Source organism: Canis aureus, chromosome 26 (genome assembly GCF_053574225.1).
Source record: "Canis aureus isolate CA01 chromosome 26, VMU_Caureus_v.1.0, whole genome shotgun sequence".
Lineage (NCBI taxonomy): Eukaryota > Metazoa > Chordata > Mammalia > Carnivora > Canidae > Canis > Canis aureus.
This window is the reverse complement of record NC_135636.1, coordinates 29,824,101-29,848,203: the sequence shown is the minus strand read 5'-3', so window position 1 is coordinate 29,848,203 and position 24,103 is coordinate 29,824,101. Positions and strand designations below refer to the sequence as shown.

Here is a 24,103-nt window from a genome sequence, read left to right as displayed (position 1 = left end):
TCTCAACTAAATAAATAAAATATTTTAAAAAATAAGATAAAATTGTAAATGTGTTGACATTTATATACCAGTACCCATATTTGACAGATAATTAATTTTTGCCATATTTGCTTTAGTTTTGTATTTTCCAGGATAAACTTTTACAGAAAAAATCCAGCCCATTTCTCCTTTCTTCTCTTTCTTCCTCCACCAAGATAATTACTATTTGAAAGTTGGTTGTTATTCCCTTGTAAATTTTTGTTCTTCTACCACTCATCTTTTTATCCATAAACAATATATATACCATTATATATTGTGTTCATAAAAACAATATAATATTTCACTTTTCAACCTGTTTTTATTAGTCAACATTATGTTTTTGAGTGGTGATCTGATTTTTTTCATTTCAACTGCTGAATAGCTTCATATCATATAATTAAAGTACAGTTTAACTATTCCTGTAACAAAGACAGTAGTTTTAGCTTTTTCATAATGACAGAACCTTTTAGGTTGTACAGGAATTTTTTGAGAGAGAGAGATGGAATTACTGGGTTCTAGTCTATGAATATTGTTAAGCGTAGTAAATTATTCATCAGTTTTATCAGTTTATATGTCCATCAGAGTTTAAAGGTTCAGTATCATTTCCAACACTTGATACTGTCAAACTGTTTAATATTTACCAATTAGATGATGCGAAATGGCATTTTTTATTTAATTTGCATTCCTCTGGTTACTAGTAATGTTGAGTGTCTTCTCATGTTTATTGGCAAAAAAAAAAAAGTATCAATGTGTCTATAGCTGAAATAGGCTGTAAGCTTCATGAAAACAGAATAGTTTTTGACTTTTTATTTACTGCTCTATTCCTAACATCCAAATCCATTTCAGGCACGGAGTTAGGTACTCAATAAATTATTTTTGACTGAAGTGAAGAGTTAACAGATGTCCTAAACTCCCTGTCTTGAGGATAGAAATAGGCCTGTCAAAGCCAAAGCATTGGGATAATGATATTAGGATATCATTAGTTTGATGATGATGCAGACCAGTACTTCCCAAAATGACTTCTGTGTCAAATGCTTTCTAGAGCTGCAGATGTTAACAAAGTTAAAAGGCTTCTTTTTTAGCCTGCTAATATGGTGAATTACATTGATTGATTTTTTAAAAAAAAAAATTTTTTTTTTTTAATTTATGATAGTCACAGAGAGAGAGAGAGAGAGAGAGAGAGAGAGAGAGAGAGGCAGAGACAGAAGCAGGCTCCATGCACCGGGAGCCCGACGTGGGATTCGATCCCGGGTCTCCAGGATCGCGCCCTGGGCCAAAGGCAGGCGCCAAACTGCTGCGCCACCCAGGGATCCCACATTGATTGATTTTTAAATGTCCAATCAGCTTTGCTTTCTAGGGATAAATCCCAGTTGGTCGTGATTTATTGTCCTTTTAAAATATTGCTGGATTTGATGTTAATATTTTTTAATGTTAAGGATTTTTACATCTATATTCATGAAACTATGGTTCTATAATTTTAATCTCTTCTGATGACTTTGGTTTTGATATCAGTAATATTTGCCTTATAGAAAGAACTAGGAAGTGTTCTTCCCTCTTGTTTTTTGGAAGAGTTTATGTAGATGTAGTATCATTTCTTTAGATGTTTGATAGAAACATTGAGGGGATCCCTGGGTGGTTTAGTGGTTTAGCACCTACCTTCGGCCCAGGGGGCGTGATCTTGGAGTTCCGGGATGGAGTCCCACATCGGCTCCCTGTATGGAGCCTGCTTCTCCCTCTGCCTGTGTCTCTGCCCCTCTCTCTCTCTTTCTCTGTCTCTCATGGATAAATAAATAAAATCTTAAAAAAAAAAAAAAACATTGAGTGATGTTTGGTGATGCCATTGAGTGTGTTTTCTTTGGAGAGAGGTTTTTTTTTGTTTTTTGTTTTTTGTTTTTACCACATTAAAGAAACCCCATTTCTTTAATAGTATAGGACTATTCATGTTATTTATTCTAGGAAGTTTTGGTAGTTTGTGTTTTTCTCAAGGAATTTGTCTATTTGCTCTAGTAATTGAATTTGTTGTCCTAAAGGTGTTCATAATCATCCCTTTATTATTCTGTGAATATCTTTTGGATATATTGTGATACCCTCTCTGGTTCTTGATGCTGCTAATTCTTTTTTTAAAGATTTTATTTACTTATTTGAGACTGAGAATGAGAAAGAGAGAGCAGAAGAAGGGGGAGGATCAAAGGGAGAAGCAGACTCCCTACTGAGTGGGGAGCCGGATGTGGAGATGCTTAACTGACAGAGCCATCTACTTGCCCTGATAACACTAATTTTTATCTTCTCTTTTTTTTCTTTTCTTCCTTGATCAGTTCTATTAGCGTTTTATTAATTTTACTGGTATTACTAAGGAACCAGCCTTGGCTTCTTTGATTTTCTGTTTCCAATTTTATTGATTTCTGTTTTTTATTATATCTCTGCCTGCTTCTAGGTTTAATTTGCTCTTCTTTTTTAGTGTCTTACTGTGGGTTTTGTTTAAATTGGCTTCTAATGCTGATTTATTCCCATGTAGATATATTTATTTTTCAGTTGTTATGTGTTTATTTTCCCCTATATGAGCTTTACTTTAAAAGCCTTGAAAACATAACAGACCTCCAATTAGCAAAGAAAAAATCTTAATTACAATTAGAGACATAACCCTTTAATTTATTCTGGGTACTTCTGCCTAGAGACACTGTTGTTTTGACTGTAGAATGTATTGAGAAATGAGCATTATATTGTATTGGATATAGTATATTTTTGGTGACTTTGAACCTTAATAATATAGCTTTACTAAAATTCTAGATTGTTTTTTCTTCAGTTGGTATCATATTCTCAGTTTGTATGTGTTTTTTAGTCTGCATATTTGAGTTTGTAATTTTCTATCATTTTACGAAAAAAATAAGCTGCTATAAGCCTTTTGTGGATGGGCTTATTTATTTAATTGTATCCTTAAGGAAATATTTTGAAAGTCTTTAGAAATGCTTCCTTACTTTAGCACTAAGTTGGTCTTCAGACCTACAATTTAACTCTTAAAAGAATTTATTTTTCACTTTTAGACTTATTTTTAGGAATGCAAAGTATACATAGTAAAATATACAAATCTTAAGTACACAGTGAAAAAATTAAAACCATTACTCAAATCACGTTCCTAAGAATTCTTAGTGCTTTGAGGAATAGTAAAAAGCTGATCCTTTTACTATATTTTGCATTCATTAAAAACTCTTATTTGTAAACTCTTAATCAGCAAACTATAAAACTGGGGAAAATATAGAAAAAAATGACTCTTTCCCCAAGGTATAAAAAGGACAATGGATAGTAGTGCTTCTCAGGTAACATTGAAGGATTGAGGTTTTTTTTTGGTTTGTTTGATTTTGGTCAGAAGAATGGGTACTTTTTAATATAAAGGGGTTTCAGATTATAAAGAGTTAATGTGAATGATGCTGAATAGTGGCTTATAGGCTCAAATGTGATAAAGTTTGAATTAAAGGAGAGATTTTCATTGAAATATTAGAAAAATCTTTTTGACATTTTGATGCTGAATCTTAAAATGTGAAATTTGTGTAAAGTCTGTGAATGGTTAGCTTTAAGAAAGAAATAATCTATGTTGGTTTAGCTATTAAATTTGCCTAGAGACAGGTTTGGGCTCATCCTCTTAGTTTTTTTTTTTTATTATTTATTTTATTTTATTTATTTATGATAGGCACACAGTGAGAGAGAGAGGCAGAGACATAGGCAGAGGGAGAAGCAGGCTCCATGCACCAGGAGCCCGATGTGGGATTCGATCCCAGGTCTCCAGGATTGCGCCCTGGGCCAAAGGCAGGCGCCAAACCACTGCGCCACCCAGGGATCCCCTCATCCTCTTAGTTGAACAAATATAAGATGTTGTGACCTACATCTGATAGTACTAGAACATCCACTTGGTCATATCTTGAGTTTGTTTTTGTTTTTGTTTTTGCTTTTTTGTCTAGAAGATTAAGATTGCGGCTCTGCGCATGTATACTAGCTGTGTGGAGAAAACTGACTTCGAGGAATTCTTTCTAAGTAAGTTACTGTTTTCGATGGTTCTGAAAAGGAAAATGAAGCTACTTTTCAAGGGGTGCCTGGCTGGCTCAGTAGATAGAGCATGTGACTCGATCTTAGGGTTGTAAGTTGAGCCCCATGTTGGGCGTAGAGATTACTTAAAAATAAAATCTTAAAAAAAAAGAATCTATTTTTCATTTTTATGACTGTATCTTAGTAGGATAGGTTTTGAGTCACTAGTGAAACAGTTTTTCCTGTACAAAGTGTGTAATAAAAGCTGCTTATTTTTCTCTTTTAATAGAATAAACAACGGCAAAAGAACTCTATAAATAAGACATTTTTAACAAGTTTGAAAAAAGAGGAAACCTAAAAATTTGTCCAGTACTTTGACATTTTTTCCACACATGCATCTTTTTACATACGAATACTCATAGTAAACAAATCCTGTTTATATTCTGGATGTTTTACTTAGCATTTTGACATGAAGTGAACTTTTATGCCAATCATTCCTTTTATTTCTAGTTTTTAATTGTTTTTGGTTAGTTCTGGCATATGCTTAATGATTGTTTTCTTTCTGTTGAAGGACAGTTGGGTCAAAAGGTGTATATACATATATATATATATATATAATTTTTTATTTATATCCCATTGATAAATTGTTTTCCAAAAGGGTTTTACTGGTTTAGACCACCATTATCAATTGATTACATAAATATAGTATTTATTTTGAAGCCATAAACCTCTTAGTTATAAATAAAGTTAGTTAAAGCAGGTACTTGTGAAGTAATTAGGAAAGTTTAAGCTGTTTCCAGTTCCACAGATTTTGGAAAATAATGTGTGCTGTGCACATCTGTGGTAACAGCCATTATCCTGCAAGCAACAAACACTTAACTGTATATCTTGATATTTTTCACGGAAAGCAAATATTTATATGGAATTATGTTAAACAAGGAAGATAGCTAGTTGCAGTTTGGATTATTTAATAGCTATTTTGGTTTTTAAAAACCAAATGCAAGTTGTTTTGGTGATTTTACAATTTCAGCAAATTGATGTTATGTTAGGAACTTAAAATACCCTACTGACTTATAATCCTGATTTAGTGTCTACCTTCTGTTTCTTATTTATTCATAGTGACAAAAGAAAACTTTCTTGCTTGTTTTTAATCTCTAAAAACTCCTCATATTACGACAAATTGGTCTGAAAGGAGAAAATATTCTTTGTCTACTTGATGAAGAAACTATTCATATTAGAAGCTGGATTTTTAAGTGATTTCTGGATTACATGTATGTCCCTCAAGTACTTTTCATCAGATCTTTTTAAAACCTCATCCTCAGATATCTATTTAATATTTGATTCCATAAATAACTCATGAATTTATAATTATTTTGAAATGTTTACTAGTTCTCTTTGTCTTAGTCCTCATTTTTGAAGATCCTTGAGTTAGTATTATAGATTGATTAATGAGGTTATTATTACATATTTAAGGTAACATATCATGTTTCAATTTATAAGCTTTTGTAAGCTACTTAAAAATACAAATTTATAAAAATTATTATTACCATTATATGCTAATAATTCACATTTACATGGTATGCTTTTACACTGTCTCATTAGGAGTTGTAGAACCTTATAGGGTAGGAAGGCTTGTATTCTTATTTTCATTTCAGAAATAGTTGAAACTTAAGAGACTAAGTAACCCAAAGTTGCTTAGCTAAGGCTTGATCATATGTTGTCTGGCTTAAAGGCCAGGAATTTTTCCACTATAACATATTGCTTATGAATGAATGTAACTGCAAATTAGAAATTATAATTCATTTTAATATTTTTTGTATGTTATTGCTTTTAAATGAGAACTACCTCTAGGAGATACTCTATTATTATAAACTGATATATATATATATATATCTATCTTAGAGTTATGTACACCTCAATATTAGACTTATAGCTTGTTCATTTGTATTATGCTCCATTGTGGTCCATCTTTGTCATTTGTGGGTAGATTACATTTTAAAATCAAACCAAAGTGGTTCTGAACTGTGGGTAGTGAATAAAAAAGGGAGCCAATCTGAAAAATACCATTTGAAGGCAGAGAAATATCTACAAAATAATGAGACTTTCTTGCATCTTCCAAAAAAAAAAAAAAGATTCTAAAGAGTAGGCCAGACAGATTTGGGGTAAAAGAAGAGAATATATACATTGTTTCCCAAGATTACACCTTTAAAGTGGCTGTTGCTTCCTTGGAGTTTTGGTATTTTAGGGCTTGACTTTTAGAGTCCAGAGCATTCAGTAACTTTTTAAAAGGATATAGAGGCTTAGGTAGCTCAGCATTCTCATCCTTACTCTTCCAACAAAAGTGAAGCCAGTGTTAATTCATGAAGGTGTATAAGAATGAGTTTTTTACTCACAGTGTGCTTGTGAGTAAAAAATAGGCCTGTAGTCTCTTGGATAGGCCCCCATAAAATGCCCAAGTTATAGACTCTCTATCATCTCAGAGCTCAAAGGTCTTGATCCAGAGACCTAAACCTTGGGGACTCTGACTGGTGAGATACCTTCACAGCCAGACTCCTGTTGTTTCCAAGATGTTCTGATATGGTGTATGTCATTTGTAGCATCAGTGAGCATACCCTCTGTGAGCATGCAGTGGCTTGCTAACTGGGGTTTTTTGGAGATGAGTTTTGTTATGAGGAGCACTTTGGAACAGATGAAGCCAATCAATAAAGTTTGTGTTTAATTCTATACTGAAATTCCATACTGTCTAAAAACTGCTTTGTCTTTAGCTCTTAATACTTTTAGACTTAATACTTTGGAGAGGAGCCTCCTTAATGAATAAGTTCTGAGTCAGTGATTGAGGTTCATCATTTTATTGACATAGTCTTAAATAGTGAGCTATTTAAGATATTTTTAAACCCTAGTGTTTAAATAATTCACACTGAGAAACAACAATAGTAAATATTTATTGAGTACTTATTAAATATTAACTATTGTACTAAACATTTTACAAGCCTTATCTCATTTAATCCTCACAAATACCTATAAGGTAGGTTCTCTTACTCTCCCCATTTTTACAGAGAAGACAGCTGAGGCACTGAGAAAGCTAAATAATTTTACCTAGAGTCACTTAGCAAGTAAGAGATAACAGTCAAGATTTTGAATTGAAAAGTCTGACCCCAGAGCCTGTATTAAACAAACAACTGTGTTGATACTACCACTCCATAACAGTGATGAATTACTTAATTTTTATCCAATGAAAGTACCTAGCCTCAGAAAATAATGCACTGAGCATGTATTGGTACAAGAGTGTGATCTTGACAAAAGACAATAATGGATTTTAACTTTGAAGTGTTTAAACACGGTTCATTGAGCTAAAGATCTGCTATGTTTTTGCAATGCTCATGGTCTGACATTCAGTGGTCTTGTTTCTTAGGCCTTTACTTTGTGGGTTTCTGTTCTGATCCCAGTGGGTACAGGGAATCAAAATGCCAGTTCTTTTCCCATCGTTAGCCCTGAGCCGACCCCCAGAATGGAAAATTGTGACCCAGGTCCAACTGCTGGCCTGTCTGTCTGTCTGTGCTTTCCAGCCCAAGAATTGATTCCCTCTCGGAGAAAATTGGAAAGGCTCCTGGAGGCTGCTGAGAGGCTTTGATGTAGAGGTAGCAATTGAACAGATTGTCCTTTAGAAGCAGCCAATTTTCATTTTCCAGATTGAAAGACAGACTTCCAAGAAAACTTTTCTTTTTAATGTTTTGTTCTAGCATCCAAAAAAGACCCAACTTCAGATCTGGGCTTGAGAGTTTCTCATGGCTATTCTTGTTCTAGGTGGAGAGTGGTTGGCCCACTCTCAGATGGCATGTGTCTTAATAGCTGTATGGTTGGCCAGGCCAGCCTTCACCTCCCTCCTGCTGGGTTCCAAGAGGAAGTCCACTTGACAACTGCTGGGCACCTCCCAGTAAGCTCACCAGAGTATTTTGGTGTCACTTTGTGACAGACCTGGACTTAAACTCCAGCCCAACCACTAGCTTGTTATATTGTGTCTGCCCTCAAGTTACTTAGCCTTTTTGAGCCTGTTTCCTTATCTCTAAACTGAGGATTATAATGCCTCCCTTCGGGGTTAAAGTGAGGACTAAGTGAGATAATGTATTGATGTGACTAGCAGTGGACCTGGCAGGAAATATGGGTCCTTAGCGAATGTTAGTTTCTGATATATTAGTATTAGAGAAGCAGTTAGTGATTAAGACTGAAGTGCCTAGGAGCAAGCAGATCTGAATTTGATCCTAGATGTTTCATTTTATAGCTGTGTGAGCTTGGGCAATTGTCATGATCTCTCTGAGAGTCCATTTTCATACCTGTCATTGAGGTTATTGTTAATACCCACCTCATAGGCCTGTTGGTAGGATTCATTGAGCTCGTGCACGTAAGCATCAGTTACAGTGTCTCACACAAAGTAAGCCCGCAAGGAATTAGAGTTCTTTATTATTATTGGTGATGTTAGTGTTCTTCTTCACAGAGATTCTGCTCTGTGTTTTCTCTCCTAGTGGCCCCAGTTTGTCATCATTTAGTACATTGTATATTTCATTGTTTACTGCAGGGTAGGACAAATTCTACCCAAAGGGCCCAAATTGATCACTGATAGTCACTTTTCTTTGTCCTCTTGCACCAGCTTTTCTTTCTGTTATGTGATAAAAGGGTAAATTCAGTGGGGGGGCCCTCATCTAGCCAGAGGCATTTCGTAGCCATCTGAGAATTGGGAGATATGGATGTCTAAGCATTGACCTGAGTTTTAATATCTTAAGGTTTTGTCATTCTTGGGGGGAGATGAATGGCCTTTCATTAGATGTAATATGCTTTCTTATTCATCTGCAGCTTCCTAGAGCCCCATTTTTTCTCTTGGTCATTTATTTTGGGTGAATCATTTAGCATACCCATGTTCATAGTACACTGAGTTGCCTTAAAGAAGGAAGGCGGGAAAAAGAAACTAGAACTTAGACTTCTCAGTAGAGTTCCAGTGAAAGACACCTATACTTAAGTGGGGTAGGTAAAGTAGTATCTGCCTACCTTTCCAGATGAATTTGAGACCAGAAAGGGAAAATAGCATGTGAGTTGGAAGGAACCATACAGATCATCTAGGCCACATTATACAAAGTGAGAAAACCAAGCATCTGAGTAGAAAAGCGATATGCCGAAGGCCACACAGCAAAGTGGTACAGGGCTGTAACTGGAAGGCATTCAATACCTTTCTTCAGGATTAAAGTGAGGATTATGCTTTCTGGCTGTATTCAATGCTCTTTCAGTCTGTCATTTTGTCCTGTGGTTCCACTGGCCCTCTCATGGTCGCATAATCAGAGAGCACTGTAACTGCCAAGTATTTGAGTTGAATAGACTCCTACCAATATTTAATATATAGTCAGTATTCCTTCTCTAAACCCTCACATATTTATACTTTATTGTTATTTTCTAGGATGTCAGATGCCTGATACATTCAATTCATGGTTTCTTATAACTCTACTTCATGTCTGGTAAGTGAGCAATTTAAATGAAGTTACCAAATGTATTTTTTTTTTTTTTAACACTGCTGACTTGTAAGGTATAGCCTTCAGCAGGGCTGATTATGTAAAATGGCAGTTGTTTAGGCATTAAAAACTGTTCCTTTCATTTTAATAACTAGTGTCTTAAAGCACATTTTTATTAAAGGTCAAAGCATAGTCCCAGAAAGAAACTAGTATTTGTAGGCTTTTCTCAAAGAACACCTAACCTAGTGAACAATGCTATCAGTATCTCTAAGAGACTCTCTGAGCTCAGATGGAAAGTTCTCTCCCTTGGCTGTTTTAGGAAAGTTCACATTTACGTAAAAGTGGTTTGAATTGTGAGAATCCGTGGTCATTTTCATTGCTGGTCATCAGAAACCTATAACAAATTACGGCACTGACATTTACGCCTGTACCTCTAAAATGTGCATACAGGTTAGATTCATGCCAGGTTTGTTGCATGTAAAAATATTTAACACCTTAAACAGTATATTTTTTCTTCAGCTGCAAATTAAGTAGCCAAAAAAAAAAAAATCAATTTTTCATCTAATGTTACACACAGTATTAAAGGTCAGAAGGATATAGGAGAGACGTTGAAGTGGGGGCTGGGGAATGCATTTATTGAACTGCCAGATCTCGGGAAAGTAAATTCTAGAGAACTAAGTTTACTACTTTGACCATAGTGAGTATCTGAGGAACGTGGGGAATGGTTGCTCTGTCAAAAGGACCCTTGTTTGAGACTGCCTTCAGCTGAGCTTTGCATCACAGGACAGACTACTATATAAAGACTTTTTGGTTTTGATCACCTCTGAAATATTTCTCCTTCTGAACTCTCATAGACACTGAGATTGGCTAAGGGGCATAAGATGGCAACTCATTTTATGTTATTTTTTATAAGCGGGTACTTCCTTGAGTGCACACTATGTCCTGGGCAGTTTGCTGGGAGCTAACAGTGGTTCTCAAGAAGCTCACAGTCTAATGAGGGAGATAAGACATTTACAATACTGATAAGTCAGAATGGCTAAGTTCTTTAATAAATCTGAGTAAGTAAATAGTGCCTATGGGATCACAGAGGAAGCCACAACTATCAAAACCTTTACTAGTTCTGTCTATTCTTTGAAATGTACCATGTCTTTTAGGCAGTTGAGAAGGCAGGCTACCTTTTTTCTGAATGGTGAAGGTTAAGAAAAGGTTTAGGGAGGGAAGCTGGATATACTGAGAGGAAAACCACTTTTTCAAAAGGAGAGGACTGCAGAGGTGGCACTGCAGAATTACTCACTGGAAAGGTGGGAGGGTTGAGAGGAGGCTAGGCTGTTCCCAGAGGAGCTCAAAGATAATATTCAGAGCTTGTATGAAAGACTCTTTATTACCCATATAGCTAGAGGTATCAGAGTGTTAGAGGGAGTGGATGGCAAAATAAAATATATAATCCTTGTGACCACATCCCAAGGTCAATCCCTGACTAATAGTGGGCAAGAGAACCTTGAAACTACTTATAGTTCTTTCAAGATAGACACCATTTCCAAACATGCCTGCTGTGCCTTCCTTGCTGAGGTTGGTTTTAATTTCTCAGAGGAGTGGGGAGTACTGCTACCAGTTAAGTAGGGGGAGGGAGGCTGTCTGCTTCAGATCTACACTTGGTCTCCTCCCCCCCCCCCCCCATTCCTCTTTAGTTGTTATGATCTGCAGGCTTTGGTGGAATGAATCAATAGCTTTTCAGTTTGAACCAGCAAATTCTTATTGAGAACTCACTGTAGTTAAGGACTGTGGGGCTTTGGAGAGAAGGGTTTGACATGGGGTGCACCTTAAGAAACTTAATCTAGCAAATACCAGGCTGAAAGTACAATTGCCTATAATGGATGACAGTGAAAGAAGTGCTGTGCCCAAGGTACAAACAGATACTATAGGTATGACTAAAACCAAATTTGGTGTTGGAGGCATGGAGAAGATTATTGAGATTATTGGGTAAAGAGTGGCTCTGTGGTAGAAGTGACATTGAGATGTACCATGAAGGATGAGTAGAATTTCTGTCAGAGAAAAGGAGGGCATTCTAGGTTGAGGGAATATCAGGAGCAAAACACAGAACATATGTGCAAGGACATGGAGTATTTGAGGACAGCCACTTGTCTGAAGTGTCTAAAGCAGGTTTATGGAGGAATTTAATGGTCAGGGTTGTCATAAATGCGGTTTGGTGCCCAACTGTGCTGTCATCCTCCAAGAAGAATTGGGGAAACTTTCTCTTCTAAGCAATAGGGGTATTAGGAGTAATGGATCCACTCCAAATCTATGGAGAAGCTATGTTCTTCCTGCCTTCTTCTCTTAGCCTGACACTCCAGGAGGATAACTGCGGGGTAGCCAAATCCAGTATTATGGGACTAAGTCGACTTGCTAGAGATGTGTAGGGTTGAAATAACTCCTGTAGGTGGTAGTATGAGGGAGAAGTAGAAAGGCTTAGAAAGCAGTTATAAAAGAATCCTCCTCACCCCTCAAGAAAAAAAATAACCCCTAATAAACAGAATACCCTGGAAGTGGACTTTGCAGAAAGCTTGCTTGGGTTCCCAAGGGTGATTGCTCCCAATTGGCTCTTAGAATAGGGACAGGAGGGGATCCCTGGGTGGTGCAGTGGTTTAGCGCCTGCCTTTGGCCCAGGGCGCGATCCTGGAGACCCGGGATCGAATCCCACGTCAGGCTCCCGGTGCATGGAGCCTGCTTCTCCCTCTCCCTCTGCCTGTGTCTCTGCCTCTCTCTCTATGTGTGACTTTCATAAATAAATAAAAAAAAAAAAAGAATAGGGACAGGATTTCTCACATCCTTTTAGTTCCCTGGGGGAGGTGTTGATGATTCCCTTATCCTGTCTGCTTTCACCAGTTCTAAAGTTTTTCTGGGTAGTTCCAGTTTCTAGAGGGCCCTTATCAGTTGTGTATTCATGTGAGCCTGCAGCTGCAATGACCATGTGTCCTTTGTCTTTGCTGAACAAGATTAGTTTTGACTGTGGTTGCTGAAAAATTGTTAAGAAAGGTTGCTGTCTGGCTTCCCTGAATCCAAATGTGGACTTAATAAAGGCAGGCCTCCTCCTCTGTTCCCTGTCCTGGACAATGGCACTGCAATCCATTCAGGCGTCCACATCAGAAACCCTTTTATCTGGTCTCAAACTTTTTTTACCATGACCCACAGTAAAAAATAAATTTTACTTTGCAACCCAGAACTCACACATATCTGATACTACAGTTTTGAAAAACTTATCCCTACCAATGTCAGATAATCTGATATTTTCCATTCCATTTGAATTCACTTTAAAGAAAAATTTAAGATGTTATCCATTCAATTGATTTTACTGGGTTATAAGCAGCAGTACCTGGAAACTGGTCTTGGGCCTCCAATTTCCATCTTCATATGCCATTGGTCTTCTCAATACAAATTGAATCAGCACACACACACATACACACACACACACACACACACACACTCCTTAATTATTCTCCATTATTCTCGGGACAAAGTATGTTTCTTAGCATGGCATTCATACCCCACTAAATATGCCACCTCTGCTAGTCTCGTATGGTGCTATTCTAGGTACCACTATCATCACCACTTTCTCCTCTGCAAGATAATACAATATTAAATAATAGAAATATCAAGTCTTCTGTACAAAGTTTTCTTCTGTCCTGAAAGCCCTTCTTCCTCCTCTCCACCTGACAAACTCCTGTTTTTCATTCAGTATCCAACTCAGATATTACTTCTCTTTGAAGCCTTCCCTACCCTTTGAGGGCAAGAGTTAGTTCCTCTTCTATGTTCTCAGAATTTTAGACACCTTGGTCATACAAACATTATTATGTTTTATTGTTTCAGTCTTCTTTGTGGATGGTGTATTTATTGAGAGCAAGAATTACTTTTATTATCTTTTCAGAAAGATTTGAGAATGGGGTATTACTTTCCTCAGTTCCATGTCTTACTCTTAGTTTGTATCAATAATTGTTCATTAAGTAACTGATAGCCCCAGGTTTGACTTGGGCCCCACAGCATTTGGAAAGGTCCTGGTGTTGTCTTTTGGTTGGGTGAGAATGACAGAGCTCTGCTCCTACTTAAGTTTCTCTGGTGGTTACATGTATGTAGCTGGAATTTATGTTGGCTTTAATAGATTTGTTAGAGACTTCTCTTGTAGTCATGAAATACTAATACTTTCTAGATGCAGAAGTTAATTTTAGAAAACGGAATTGGTTAAATAAAATTAGAATATGCCTATGATGGAGATGGAATGCAGAGAGTAAATTGCAGTTTGTATTTTTAAATTTAATTTTATTTATTTAATTTTTATTTTGTTTATTTATTTATTTAATTTCATTTTTAAATAATCTATATACCCAATATGGGGGTTGAACTTACAACCCAGAGATCAAGAGTCACATGCAACACAGACTGAGCCAGCCAGGTGCCCCTGCAGTTTGTATTTTTAAAAATTATTTTAAAGTCAGGTGTATCATAAATATAATAATTACTAAGCTTTTTACTAGTATCTATTTATCTTTTATTTATTTTACATATATTTTCTCACACATTCTTTTTTTTAAATTTTCTTTATTTCTTTTTAAGTTTTAATTTTTAAAAATTTTTATTTATTTATGATAGTCACACACAGAGAGAGAGAGGCAGAGACATAGGCAGAGGGAGAAGCAGGCTCCATACACGGGGAGCCCGACGTGGGATTCAATCCCGGGTCTCTAGGATCGTGCCCGGGCCAAAGGCAGGCGCCAAACCGCTGCGCCACCCAGGGATCCCTTTCTCACACATTCTTACAACTAGTTTATTTTTATTTCACATATGAGGAATCAGCAGCTTAGAGAAGTCAGAGAAGTTGCCCAAACAACTAGTTAGTACATGGTGGAGAGGAAATTCAAAGTATAGATCTGGGTAGCTCAAAGTATTAAGTTGCTTTCCTCATTGGTAATTAAAACTACTGAAGTAATAATTAAATAATTGCTTATTAATACTAATATTATTTAATTAATTTACTTTTAAAATAAACATTTATTAATGCTATTTATTATTTGAAGTACCTGCTTATTCTTAAACATAAATCTGTAAATTGTAGAGGCTCTGGCTGGTCTGATCTGTGGAGCATGTGACTCTTGATCTCGGGATTTTGGGTTTGAAGGCTACATTGTGTGTAGAGATGATTTAAATGTAAAGCATTGCAGGTGTAGGGGTCTAGTGGTTTAATCTTCTTACCAGCTGAGCCCTTTTTAAAAATGAAATTTTAGGGGTGCCTGGTTGGCTCAGTTGGTTGAGTGTCTGCCTTCAGTTTAGGTCATAATCCCAGGGTCCTGAGATTGAACCCCAATGTTGAGGCACTCTACTCCGTTCAGCATGGAGCCTACTTTTCCCTCTGCTTACATCTGCTGCTCCTCTTGCTTGTGCCCTCTCTCTTTTTCAAATAAATAAATAAAATCTTTTTAAAAAATGAAATTTTATGTTCAGTTACCATGTACGAATAGATAAAGAATTGCTACTTGGGTTGAGGAAGTGGGAATGACCTCACTTCAGATCTTTACAATGTGCCCACTGGTAAGGGACCCTTACATAATTCTGTGGAAACTCAGACCACAGCTTAAAAACAACAGATCTAGAGGTGCCTGGGTGGCTCAGCTGGTTCAGTGACTGACTCTAGATTTCAGCTCAGGTCACGATCTCAGGATCATGAGATTGAGCCCTGCATCTGGCTCTACACTTAGCGTGGAGTCAGCTTGGGAGTCTGTTTCCCTCTCTCTCTGCCCCTCCCCCCTGTTCTCTCTCTCCCTCTCTCTCTCTCAAGTAAATAAGTAAATATTTTTAAAAAGATAAAAAATAAAACACATCTAGTTCAACCCCCTCATTTTACAATTGGGGAGATGATTTTGATGATTTTAAGGAATTTGTCACAGGCCTCTTCATCTGCAATGAAGGATCTGAGACTCAAATTCAAAGCTAACTGTTCCTTCTGCAGTACTTCGAGTGTCTCCTTTTGGTGGTCATGGGGATGGGGGTTTCTTCCCATGAATATGAACAGCATAGCACTGATCATCAACTGTATGGAACTGTCTATGTTCTGGGAGAGGCAACAAGTAAGTAGACCTGAAAACAGTACAGGGTAATAAGTGCTATGTATAGCAGACATGCAGATCTTATGGAAGCACAAGGGGAAGGGGGACTGCCTGGAGATGGTCAAAGGAAGCAGTTGCATTGGCCTCCTGGGGTCTAAAACCAGAGCACATGGGGTGTTAAGGAGTTTTTAGGAGGATAAGAGGTAATTATAAACTACTTTTTAAGACATTCCAAGTGATTAAGAAAGATGATCACTAGAGGGAGAAACAGGACAGAGGGGAAGCATTTTTTTTTTTTTTTAAGAGGGGGAAACACTGGAACATTTTTGTAAGTCTGGGGGAAGAAGCCTCTGGGAAAGAAGAAAAGTAACTTGTGCAGGTAGGAAGGGGTTGGAAAACAGACTGGTCCCAGTCTCAGTCCAGCCAGAGGACACCCTGGCAGATTCTCCTGGCCTTTGCAAGAGGCACTTTAAAACCGCCACAGCAGTTTTGATGTAGCTGTAGGGCTTTCAAGCTCTCGCTGGATTCCAGCAGCTCCAGACCTGCTATATATGGTGAGCCCTGGCCATGTACACATCCTTTCTCTCTCTCCCCCATCCAGTCACTCTGTTCATTCACGCATGTAGCTTTTTGCACAAACCAAAGGCCTATGCAGCATCATTTTATCAACATTGCATAACCTAAAAGTACTGGTACATGCTACCCAGGAGCTTGTTCTCTATAGTGGACCTGACAGGCGGGCCACAGGGGCCAGGTGTAGTTCCTAGAGGAGCCTCAATGTCAGGTGAGATGGCTTCAGGAAGTGCTTCACCCCACTTGTCTGTCCACAGACTGTCCTGTGGCCCCCACATTCCACACATAAAGGTTAGGCTTCATGGGGAGGGAGTTTAGGAAACTAAGTGGAGATAGCCATGTACACAGCCCCGGGAAAGGGTAAGCATGCCAGCTCACAAATAAATAAACTTATTCATTAGCACACTGCTGAGACTTGAGTGTGGGCATGTAGGCTCTGCTTCCTTGCTTGGCCTCAGCTGGTGGCAGAGTAAGGGAAACAAGCTACGTGAAAGCCCCTTTTGGGATTCCTTCATAGCAGCCGGAGTGACAGACCTACCTTAAATGCCCACTAGTTTTCATTGAAGTCAAAATCAGATCCTCTCTGAGCAGCTTTATAAACTACCATTAGGGAGAAACAAGGCCAAAACACAACTGGCATTGTCAGAAGGCCCAAACAGAACAAGCGGGACAGGATACTCAGAACTGCCAATACATGGCAGGAGGTCAGCGTCAAGAATAACAAGAATTTTTCCCTCCCAGATTTAGGCAGAGAGGAGGAAAGCATGGTTAGGACTCTTGTTCCTTTGAACTCTGCAGGCAGTGTTCCTGTCTTCCTCCTTGTCTGATGTAGGAGGAAGAGGCTCTAGCTGTCACAGAATGGGGGAACATGCTGATACCGACACTGCCCAGGGAGATACTGAACCTTAGGGGAAAGAGAGGGAGTTCAGGCTTCATTCCAGCTCTGCTCTTTTCCATTGGGCAACTTAGGTTTTTTTTTTTAAATTTTTATTTATTTATGATAGTCACACACAGAGAGAGAGAGAGAGAGAGAGAGAGAGGCAGAGACACAGGCAGAGGGAGAAGCAGGCTCCATGCACCGGGAGCCCGACGTGGGATTCGATCCCGGGTCTCCAGGATCGCGCCCTGGGCCAAAGGCAGGCAGGCGCCAAACCGCTGCGCCACCCAGGGATCCCGCAACTTAGGTTTTTAAAGTAATTATGAACTACATTTTAAGGCTTTCCAGGTGATTAAGAAAGGTGGTCACTAAAGGGAGAAACAAGATGGAGAGGAAACATTTTTTATTTTAAGATGGGGAAACACTGCAACATTTTTATAAGCCTAGAGGATGAAGCCTCTTTACTTCCTTCTCTTCTTTCCTCATAGCATCAGGGGTTTTTTTGTTTTGTTTTTGTTTTTGTGAAATGGGAACAGTTATAGTTGATGAAAGAGAGAGTGAATGCAAATGCATTTTCAAGTGACGAGTCTGTTACTGGAGGATGTCATAAACGGTAGTAATCACTATTATTATTTGCCATACGGTAAAATTTATATTTAGCCCTTTGTTTATTGAGACTCCTAGTGAGTGAGTATTTTTCCCTTTTCCCCCACCTCTGTGCTTTCCTTTTAGTGATAGTTGGGAGCCAAGGCTAGGGCTTGACCACTCCTTTTTTTTCTTTACTTTGCTAGCTGGGTTATTTGCTTTCCTTATATGTAAATAAGATCAGTATTATTTATGAGCCACTGGAATCACTGAGACACAAGGATAGTACTGTGAAGCTTAAAACCTCAATAATAAATTGTGGGTTTAAGAACATCATCAAACTTGGGAGGGGTAACTGGAATTGCTCCTAAACAGTAGTTTATATACAGACTTAAGTCTATACTCAGAGTAGGTGCTTAGTCAATACTTGTTAAAGGAATGGTTAATTTCATTAATTAATACAAGATTATTTTTATTGCTAGGTTCTTTCTTTGTAAAAAAATTTTTTATTTAATTTTTTTTTTAATTTTAAAGATTTTATTTATTCGTGAGAGACACAGAGAGGAGAACATAGGCAGAGGGAGAAGCAGGCTTCTTGCGGAGAGCCCGATGTGGGACTTGATCCCAGGACCCCAGGATCACAACCTGAGCCAAAGGCAGACACTCAACCCCTGAGCTATGGAGGTACCCCTGTAAAAATATTTTAAAAAATAGTCTATTTTTAGGGCAGCTTTAGGTTTGAGTGGAAGATTATCTCTTTTTAAAGTTTACTTTGCATTCATAAAGGCAGTTCTTACTACGTTTTAGCAGGGAAGTATCGCCCCTTTCCCTCCGCCATTTCTCCCAGGACAGAGCTCTGAAATTATGAATCAGTAGTAAAATGTAATTGACTTCTCAACACTTAAACATTTATTATGAGGAATGCATCCATAATGTAAATTGAAGTAGAGCTATCCCATTCTGTTATATAAACCTAGTGTTCTCAATTGTTGTGGAATATAGTTTACTTAGTGACTCAAACATGATTGTTGACAGTTGGGTTTGTTTCGTAGTGGGTACTGGGATCTTCAGATCTTTTTTGCTTTTGTTTACCGTTTTGAACTTGTTTCATTCATTTTCTTTTCACCTGCCATGTACTTTAAGCTTTTCTGGATGATTCAGGAGGTTCTGATAACTCTTAGTTACACTTTGCCAGGCTATCTTTTTTGAGTTGTGCTGAGTGTGTTCTCCTCACTGTTAAGTCTCAGTTGCTGTGCTATTTTTTGTGTGTTTGTTTTCAATATATTTTTAGTTTTTTCTTTCCTGTTAGGTGGCCAGCAGTTACTTTTGGTTGTTGTAGGTATGCTTGCCTCAAGTTAGCCAGTCTTTCCCCTTATGATATGCTTTTTCTAATGTGATGCTAGTTTTGAAACTGTTATTACCCTTGTGAAGATTAAATGGAAAGCAGAGTAAATGGATTCTGTAAGATTTGTACTAGTCATTACAGGAGGCAGAAAGACAGTATAACTCTGGGATCAGATGATCAGGGTTCAGATCTTACCCTTTACTAGGTTTGTAACTCTAGGCAAGTTACTTCTCTAAGACTCAGTTTCCTCAATTATAAAGTGTGGACAGTAGGAATACCTGGACTACACCAGAAGATAAAGCTTTTATATAGAGCTTTTTCAAGAAAATGAAAAGGCAACCTACTGAATGGGAGAAGATATTCACAAATGATATATCTGATAAGGGGTTAATGTCCAAAATATATAAAGGATTTATATGATTCAACATTTCCCCAAAATAAATAATCCTATAAAAAATGGTCAGAGGACCTGAATAGACATTTTTCCAAAGAAGACACAGATGACCAACAGACACATGGAGAGATGCTGAACATCACTAATCATCAGGGCTTCGCAAATCAAAACTATAGTGAGATACCACTTTGCATCTGTAAGAATGGCTAGAATCAAAAAGACAAGAAATAACAAGCATTGGCAAGGATATGGAGAAAAGGGAACCCTCATGCACTGCTGTTGGGAATGTAAATTGGTGCAGACACTGTAGGTTCCTCAAAAAATTAAAAACAGAGATACCATATGGTCCAGTAATTCTACTGGGTATTTACCCAAAAGTGAAAACATGAATTTGAAAAGATATACACACCTCTGTGTTTATTGCAGTGTTAACTACAATTGCCAAGATATGGAAGCAACCAAAGTGTTCATCAATAGATGAATAAAGAATATTAAAAAAATAATATATATGATATGTATACACACACACACACACAGTAGAATATTACTCAGCCATAAAAACGTTGAGATCTTGCCATTTTGACAACAAGGATGGACCTGGAGTGTATGATGCTAAAATTTTAAATAAGAGAAACAAGAATACTATATGATTTTACTAATGTATGGAACCAAAAAAAAAAAAAACAAAAACAAAAACCCAAATGAATAAAAGCAGAACAGACTCATAAATACACAGAACAAACTGATGGTTGCCAGAGGGAAGGGAGGGTGAGGGATGGGCAAAATGGGTGCAACAGAGTGAGAGATACAGGCCTTCAGTTTAAGGAATGAATAAGTCATGGAGATCAAAGGTACATCATCAAGAGTATAGTCAGTGGTATTGTAATAGAGTTCTATGGTGACAGATGGTAGCTACACTTGAGGTGAGCATAGCATAATGTATACTTTATGGTCTGAGAAAATCTGTGCCTTTTAAACCTCAGAGGGCAGGTGTATTAACAAACTACAGAATTTTCAAATAAATGAAGAATTCCATTACCTCACTTGCTGTTGATGAATTGGCCTCTGACGACATGTAAGCATCAAAACTCACCGTGTCTTTTCAGGTGAGAGTCTGACATGAACGATTTGATTAACTTTAAGAAAAATCTTAAGAAAAAGGACTATTGGGCAGCCCTGGTGGCGCAGCGGTTTGGCGCCGCCTGCAGCCTGGGGTGTGATCCTGGAGACCCGGGATCGAGTCCCACGTCGGGCTCCCTGTGTGGAGCCTGCTTCTCCCTCTGCCTGTGTCTCTGCCTCTCTCTCTCTGTGTCTATGAATAAATAAATAAAATCTTAAAAAAAAAAAAAAAGGACCATTGAAATTTCCCCAGTTTGTTTCTGCTTTGGAATATATCCTACATCATATGAAGTAGCCAGATCTTTTTCCGTGACCTGTTTTTATTGTTAGAAAGTGTTAATTCTTAGGTACTAACTGGGTTCAGAGGTTACAAATTTAAAATCATAACATCAGGGGATCCCTGGGTGGCTCAGCAGTTTGGTGCCTGCCTTCGGCCTGGGGCGTGATCCTGGGGTCCCAGGATCGAGTCCCGCTTCGGGCTCCCTGCATGGGGCCTGCTTCTCCCTCTGCCTGTGTCTGCCTTTCTCTCTCTATGTCTCTCATGAATGAATGAATAAAATATTTAAAAAAATAAAAAAAGAATTAAAATAACATCAGCAAACCTCATGGTTGGAAGGGATGTTAAAAGGTGGTCATGTAGTCAACCTATCAAATAGCTGAGTTCTCACAAAGGATTTATTTGTCCTTCAGAAGTAGGCAGATTTTCTATGTCTTGGGTTTATTCTTTCCATCACTTGAAACTTCAGAAACTCTCCTGTTAGAAAGTTATTTTTTTCAATGTTCAGTGTTGAATAATTCTTTCTCCCTCTGTGGCTCACCTTTTGGTTCTAATTCTTAGGCAAATAGTCTAATCACTTTTCTACAATATTTAAAGCAACTCTGCTATTTTTCTCAGGGTATTTATCTTCTGATCTTTCATCTCTTCATCTTATCTCTTAAAATATGATGTTCAAAACTATGGGTAGTATTCCAAGTAGAGTCTGACCTGTGATGAATGGAACAAAAATTTCACTGTTGCACATGGAAGATATTATATTTCTGTTACTGTATCTAAAATCACATTAATTTGGGGGGCAGCCTCATCATCACCTTGACTTCCTTTGAAGTTAGTTAATTGTCAACCTAAGCCTCCTAGACTTTTTCACACATAGATGGACATGACTCACCTATCCTGCACTGCTACATGCAGTTCTTTAAGACCCAGGTACAGGACCTTAGATTTATTCCTGTTCAAATTCATTCTATTAGATTCAGCCCATTTAAACAGTCTGTTGAAGTATTTTTGGCTCATAGTTGGGTCATCCAGCATATTTGTCTTCCTGCCCAACTTCTTGTCATCTGCAGATTTGATAAGTATGTTTTCTTTTCTCCATCTTAGTGGTTACCAGAGATGTTGAGGCAGGCCAGGCTGGAATCATTCCATTGTATCATACTATTGCTAGTAGATTTTCTTTTTTTTACATTTTTTAAAAATTTAAATTCAATTTGTAGATTTTACTTTATTTTATTTTTAATTTGTAGATTTTAATGGGTAGGATTGTGTATGGAGACAGAATTGTCAGTTTAGATAGAATATTCCATAATTATAGCAGGAATTGTCTTTTTGGTGAGTAGTCCTATTATAGCCGCTTAAAAACTAATTAATGAGAGGTAACAGAAATAAGGAAGCTCATTAAGAATGAGATAAGGAACTCGTTTGGAAAGTTGATGACCCGGTTTATATTCTTATTTATAGTTAAGTATAATACATATTTACTAATTAATAAAATATAATTCTTTTTTTTTTTTTTAAGATTTTATTCATTTATTCACAAGAGCCAGAGAGAGAGAGAGAGAGAGAGAGAGAAAGAGAGAGAGGCAGAGACACAGGCAGAGGGAGAAGCAGGCTCCATGCAGGAAGCCCAACACGGTACTCGATCCCGGGACTCCAGGATCATACCCTGGGCCGAAGGCAGGTTCTAAACCACTGAGCCACTCAGGGATCCCCTAAAAATATAATTCTTATGGAAGGTCTTAAGCAGAGACCCTTATAGACTGATTAGAGGCAATGTGGTATAGGAGAAGAAGCCCTAAACTAGCTCTGAGGTGTTTTATTCACTTATTTATTTAGCAAGTAAATATTAAGTACCCACTACACTTAAGCCCTGGGTATATAGTGGTTAAAAAAAAAAAAAAAAACAAAGCCCGGACTTGATCTTTGTCCTCAGTGGAACTTACATTCTAATGCGGGAAACGATTTGATAATTACACAGGTGAATACTTTCTGTGATCTGTGTTCTAGATAGATACTGTCCAACAAACAACGCAAGTCATATATTGAACTAAAAGTTTCTAGTAGCTCCATTTTTAAAAAAATGAAAAATAATGAACTGAATTTTAATAATTGGTTTTATTTAACTCAGTATATCTGAAATAATATTTCAGCATGTAAGCAGTATAAAAAAATTGAGGTATTTGTCTTTTTGTTGAACTAAATCTTTGAAATCTTTTAAATGTTTTATTTATTTGAGAGAGAGAGAGCATGAGCAAGGGGAGGGGCAGAGGGAAAAGCATACCCCCCACTGAGCAGGGAGCCAGATGTGGGGCTCTATCCCAGGATCATGACCCGAGCTGAAGGCAGACACTTAACCAACAGCCACCCAGGCACCCCTAAATCTTTGAAATCTTAAACCTATACCACGTGTCAGTTGGAACTAGTCACGTTTCAAGTGCTCAATAGGCATATGTAGCTAGTAGCTTCTGTGTTGGACAGCACAGCACTATACCCATCTTTACAGACTACTCTGTAGTGCTGGGCAAATTACTTCCCTTGTATAGGACTCCTGTATTCATTCAGCAAAATGAACGATTTTGTCTTGCTTATCTTCTAATAACTAAATGTGGGTTCCTTTCATGTAGGAGAGTGCCTTCTCAGGTGCTCTAAATAATCTCTATCTTGAGATAGACGTATCTCTAGATATCTCTCTGCTTACATGGGTGTGTGTGTGTGTGTGTGTGTGTGTGTGTGTGTGTGTGTATATAATATGTAAAAATCCATCAAGCTATACACTTAAGATTTATGTTCTTTACAGTATTTATGTTGTACCTCAATGAAAATTTCTTTTTTTTTAACAAGATCACTTCCAGTTTTTTTATTATGTGTTCTCTACTGAAATTACCAAGATGAGCTGACCTTCAGTATAATTATAAGGTGTGATAAAAAATTAGAAACAGCTAGTTACTTTTTATGTCTTCTTACCACCCAGGATGTGTCTAGTCCGAATGAAGCAGGAAGGCCGGAGTGGGAAATATATGTGTCGGATCATAGTTCATTTTATGTGGGAGGATGTTGAGCAGCGTGGCAGAGTTATGGGGGTAAGTAAAATGCTGTTAGATTATGGTCCAGGAAAACTCCAGTGAGGGATTGCTTGACTTGAGTTGATGTTTTATCTGTTCTAGAATAGCTTTGCTTTTAGATTTCTGTGTAATGCTGCCTAATGTCAGGTGGTAATTCAGTTAGAGTTGTTTCTGCCTCTATGAAGACTGACATACCATGGACACTTTATGTGTTTGCACACATTATTATGATTTGTCAATGCAAGGACATCC

At 37.6% G+C, this 24,103-nt stretch overlaps 1 protein-coding gene across 6 annotated transcripts in view; it reads left to right on the top strand.

Moving 5' to 3' along the window:
* Positions 1-24,103, top strand: part of UQCC1 (ubiquinol-cytochrome c reductase complex assembly factor 1) — a 99,148-nt gene that overhangs the window by 31,862 nt on the left and 43,183 nt on the right. For all 6 annotated transcript variants that reach the window (XM_077872885.1, XM_077872888.1, XM_077872887.1 and 3 more), the window contains 3 exons: positions 3,972-4,044; positions 9,479-9,536; positions 23,761-23,869. In XM_077872885.1, coding sequence (XP_077729011.1) covers positions 3,972-4,044; positions 9,479-9,536; positions 23,761-23,869 — 240 coding nt within the window. The remainder of the gene's footprint in view (positions 1-3,971; positions 4,045-9,478; positions 9,537-23,760; positions 23,870-24,103) is intronic.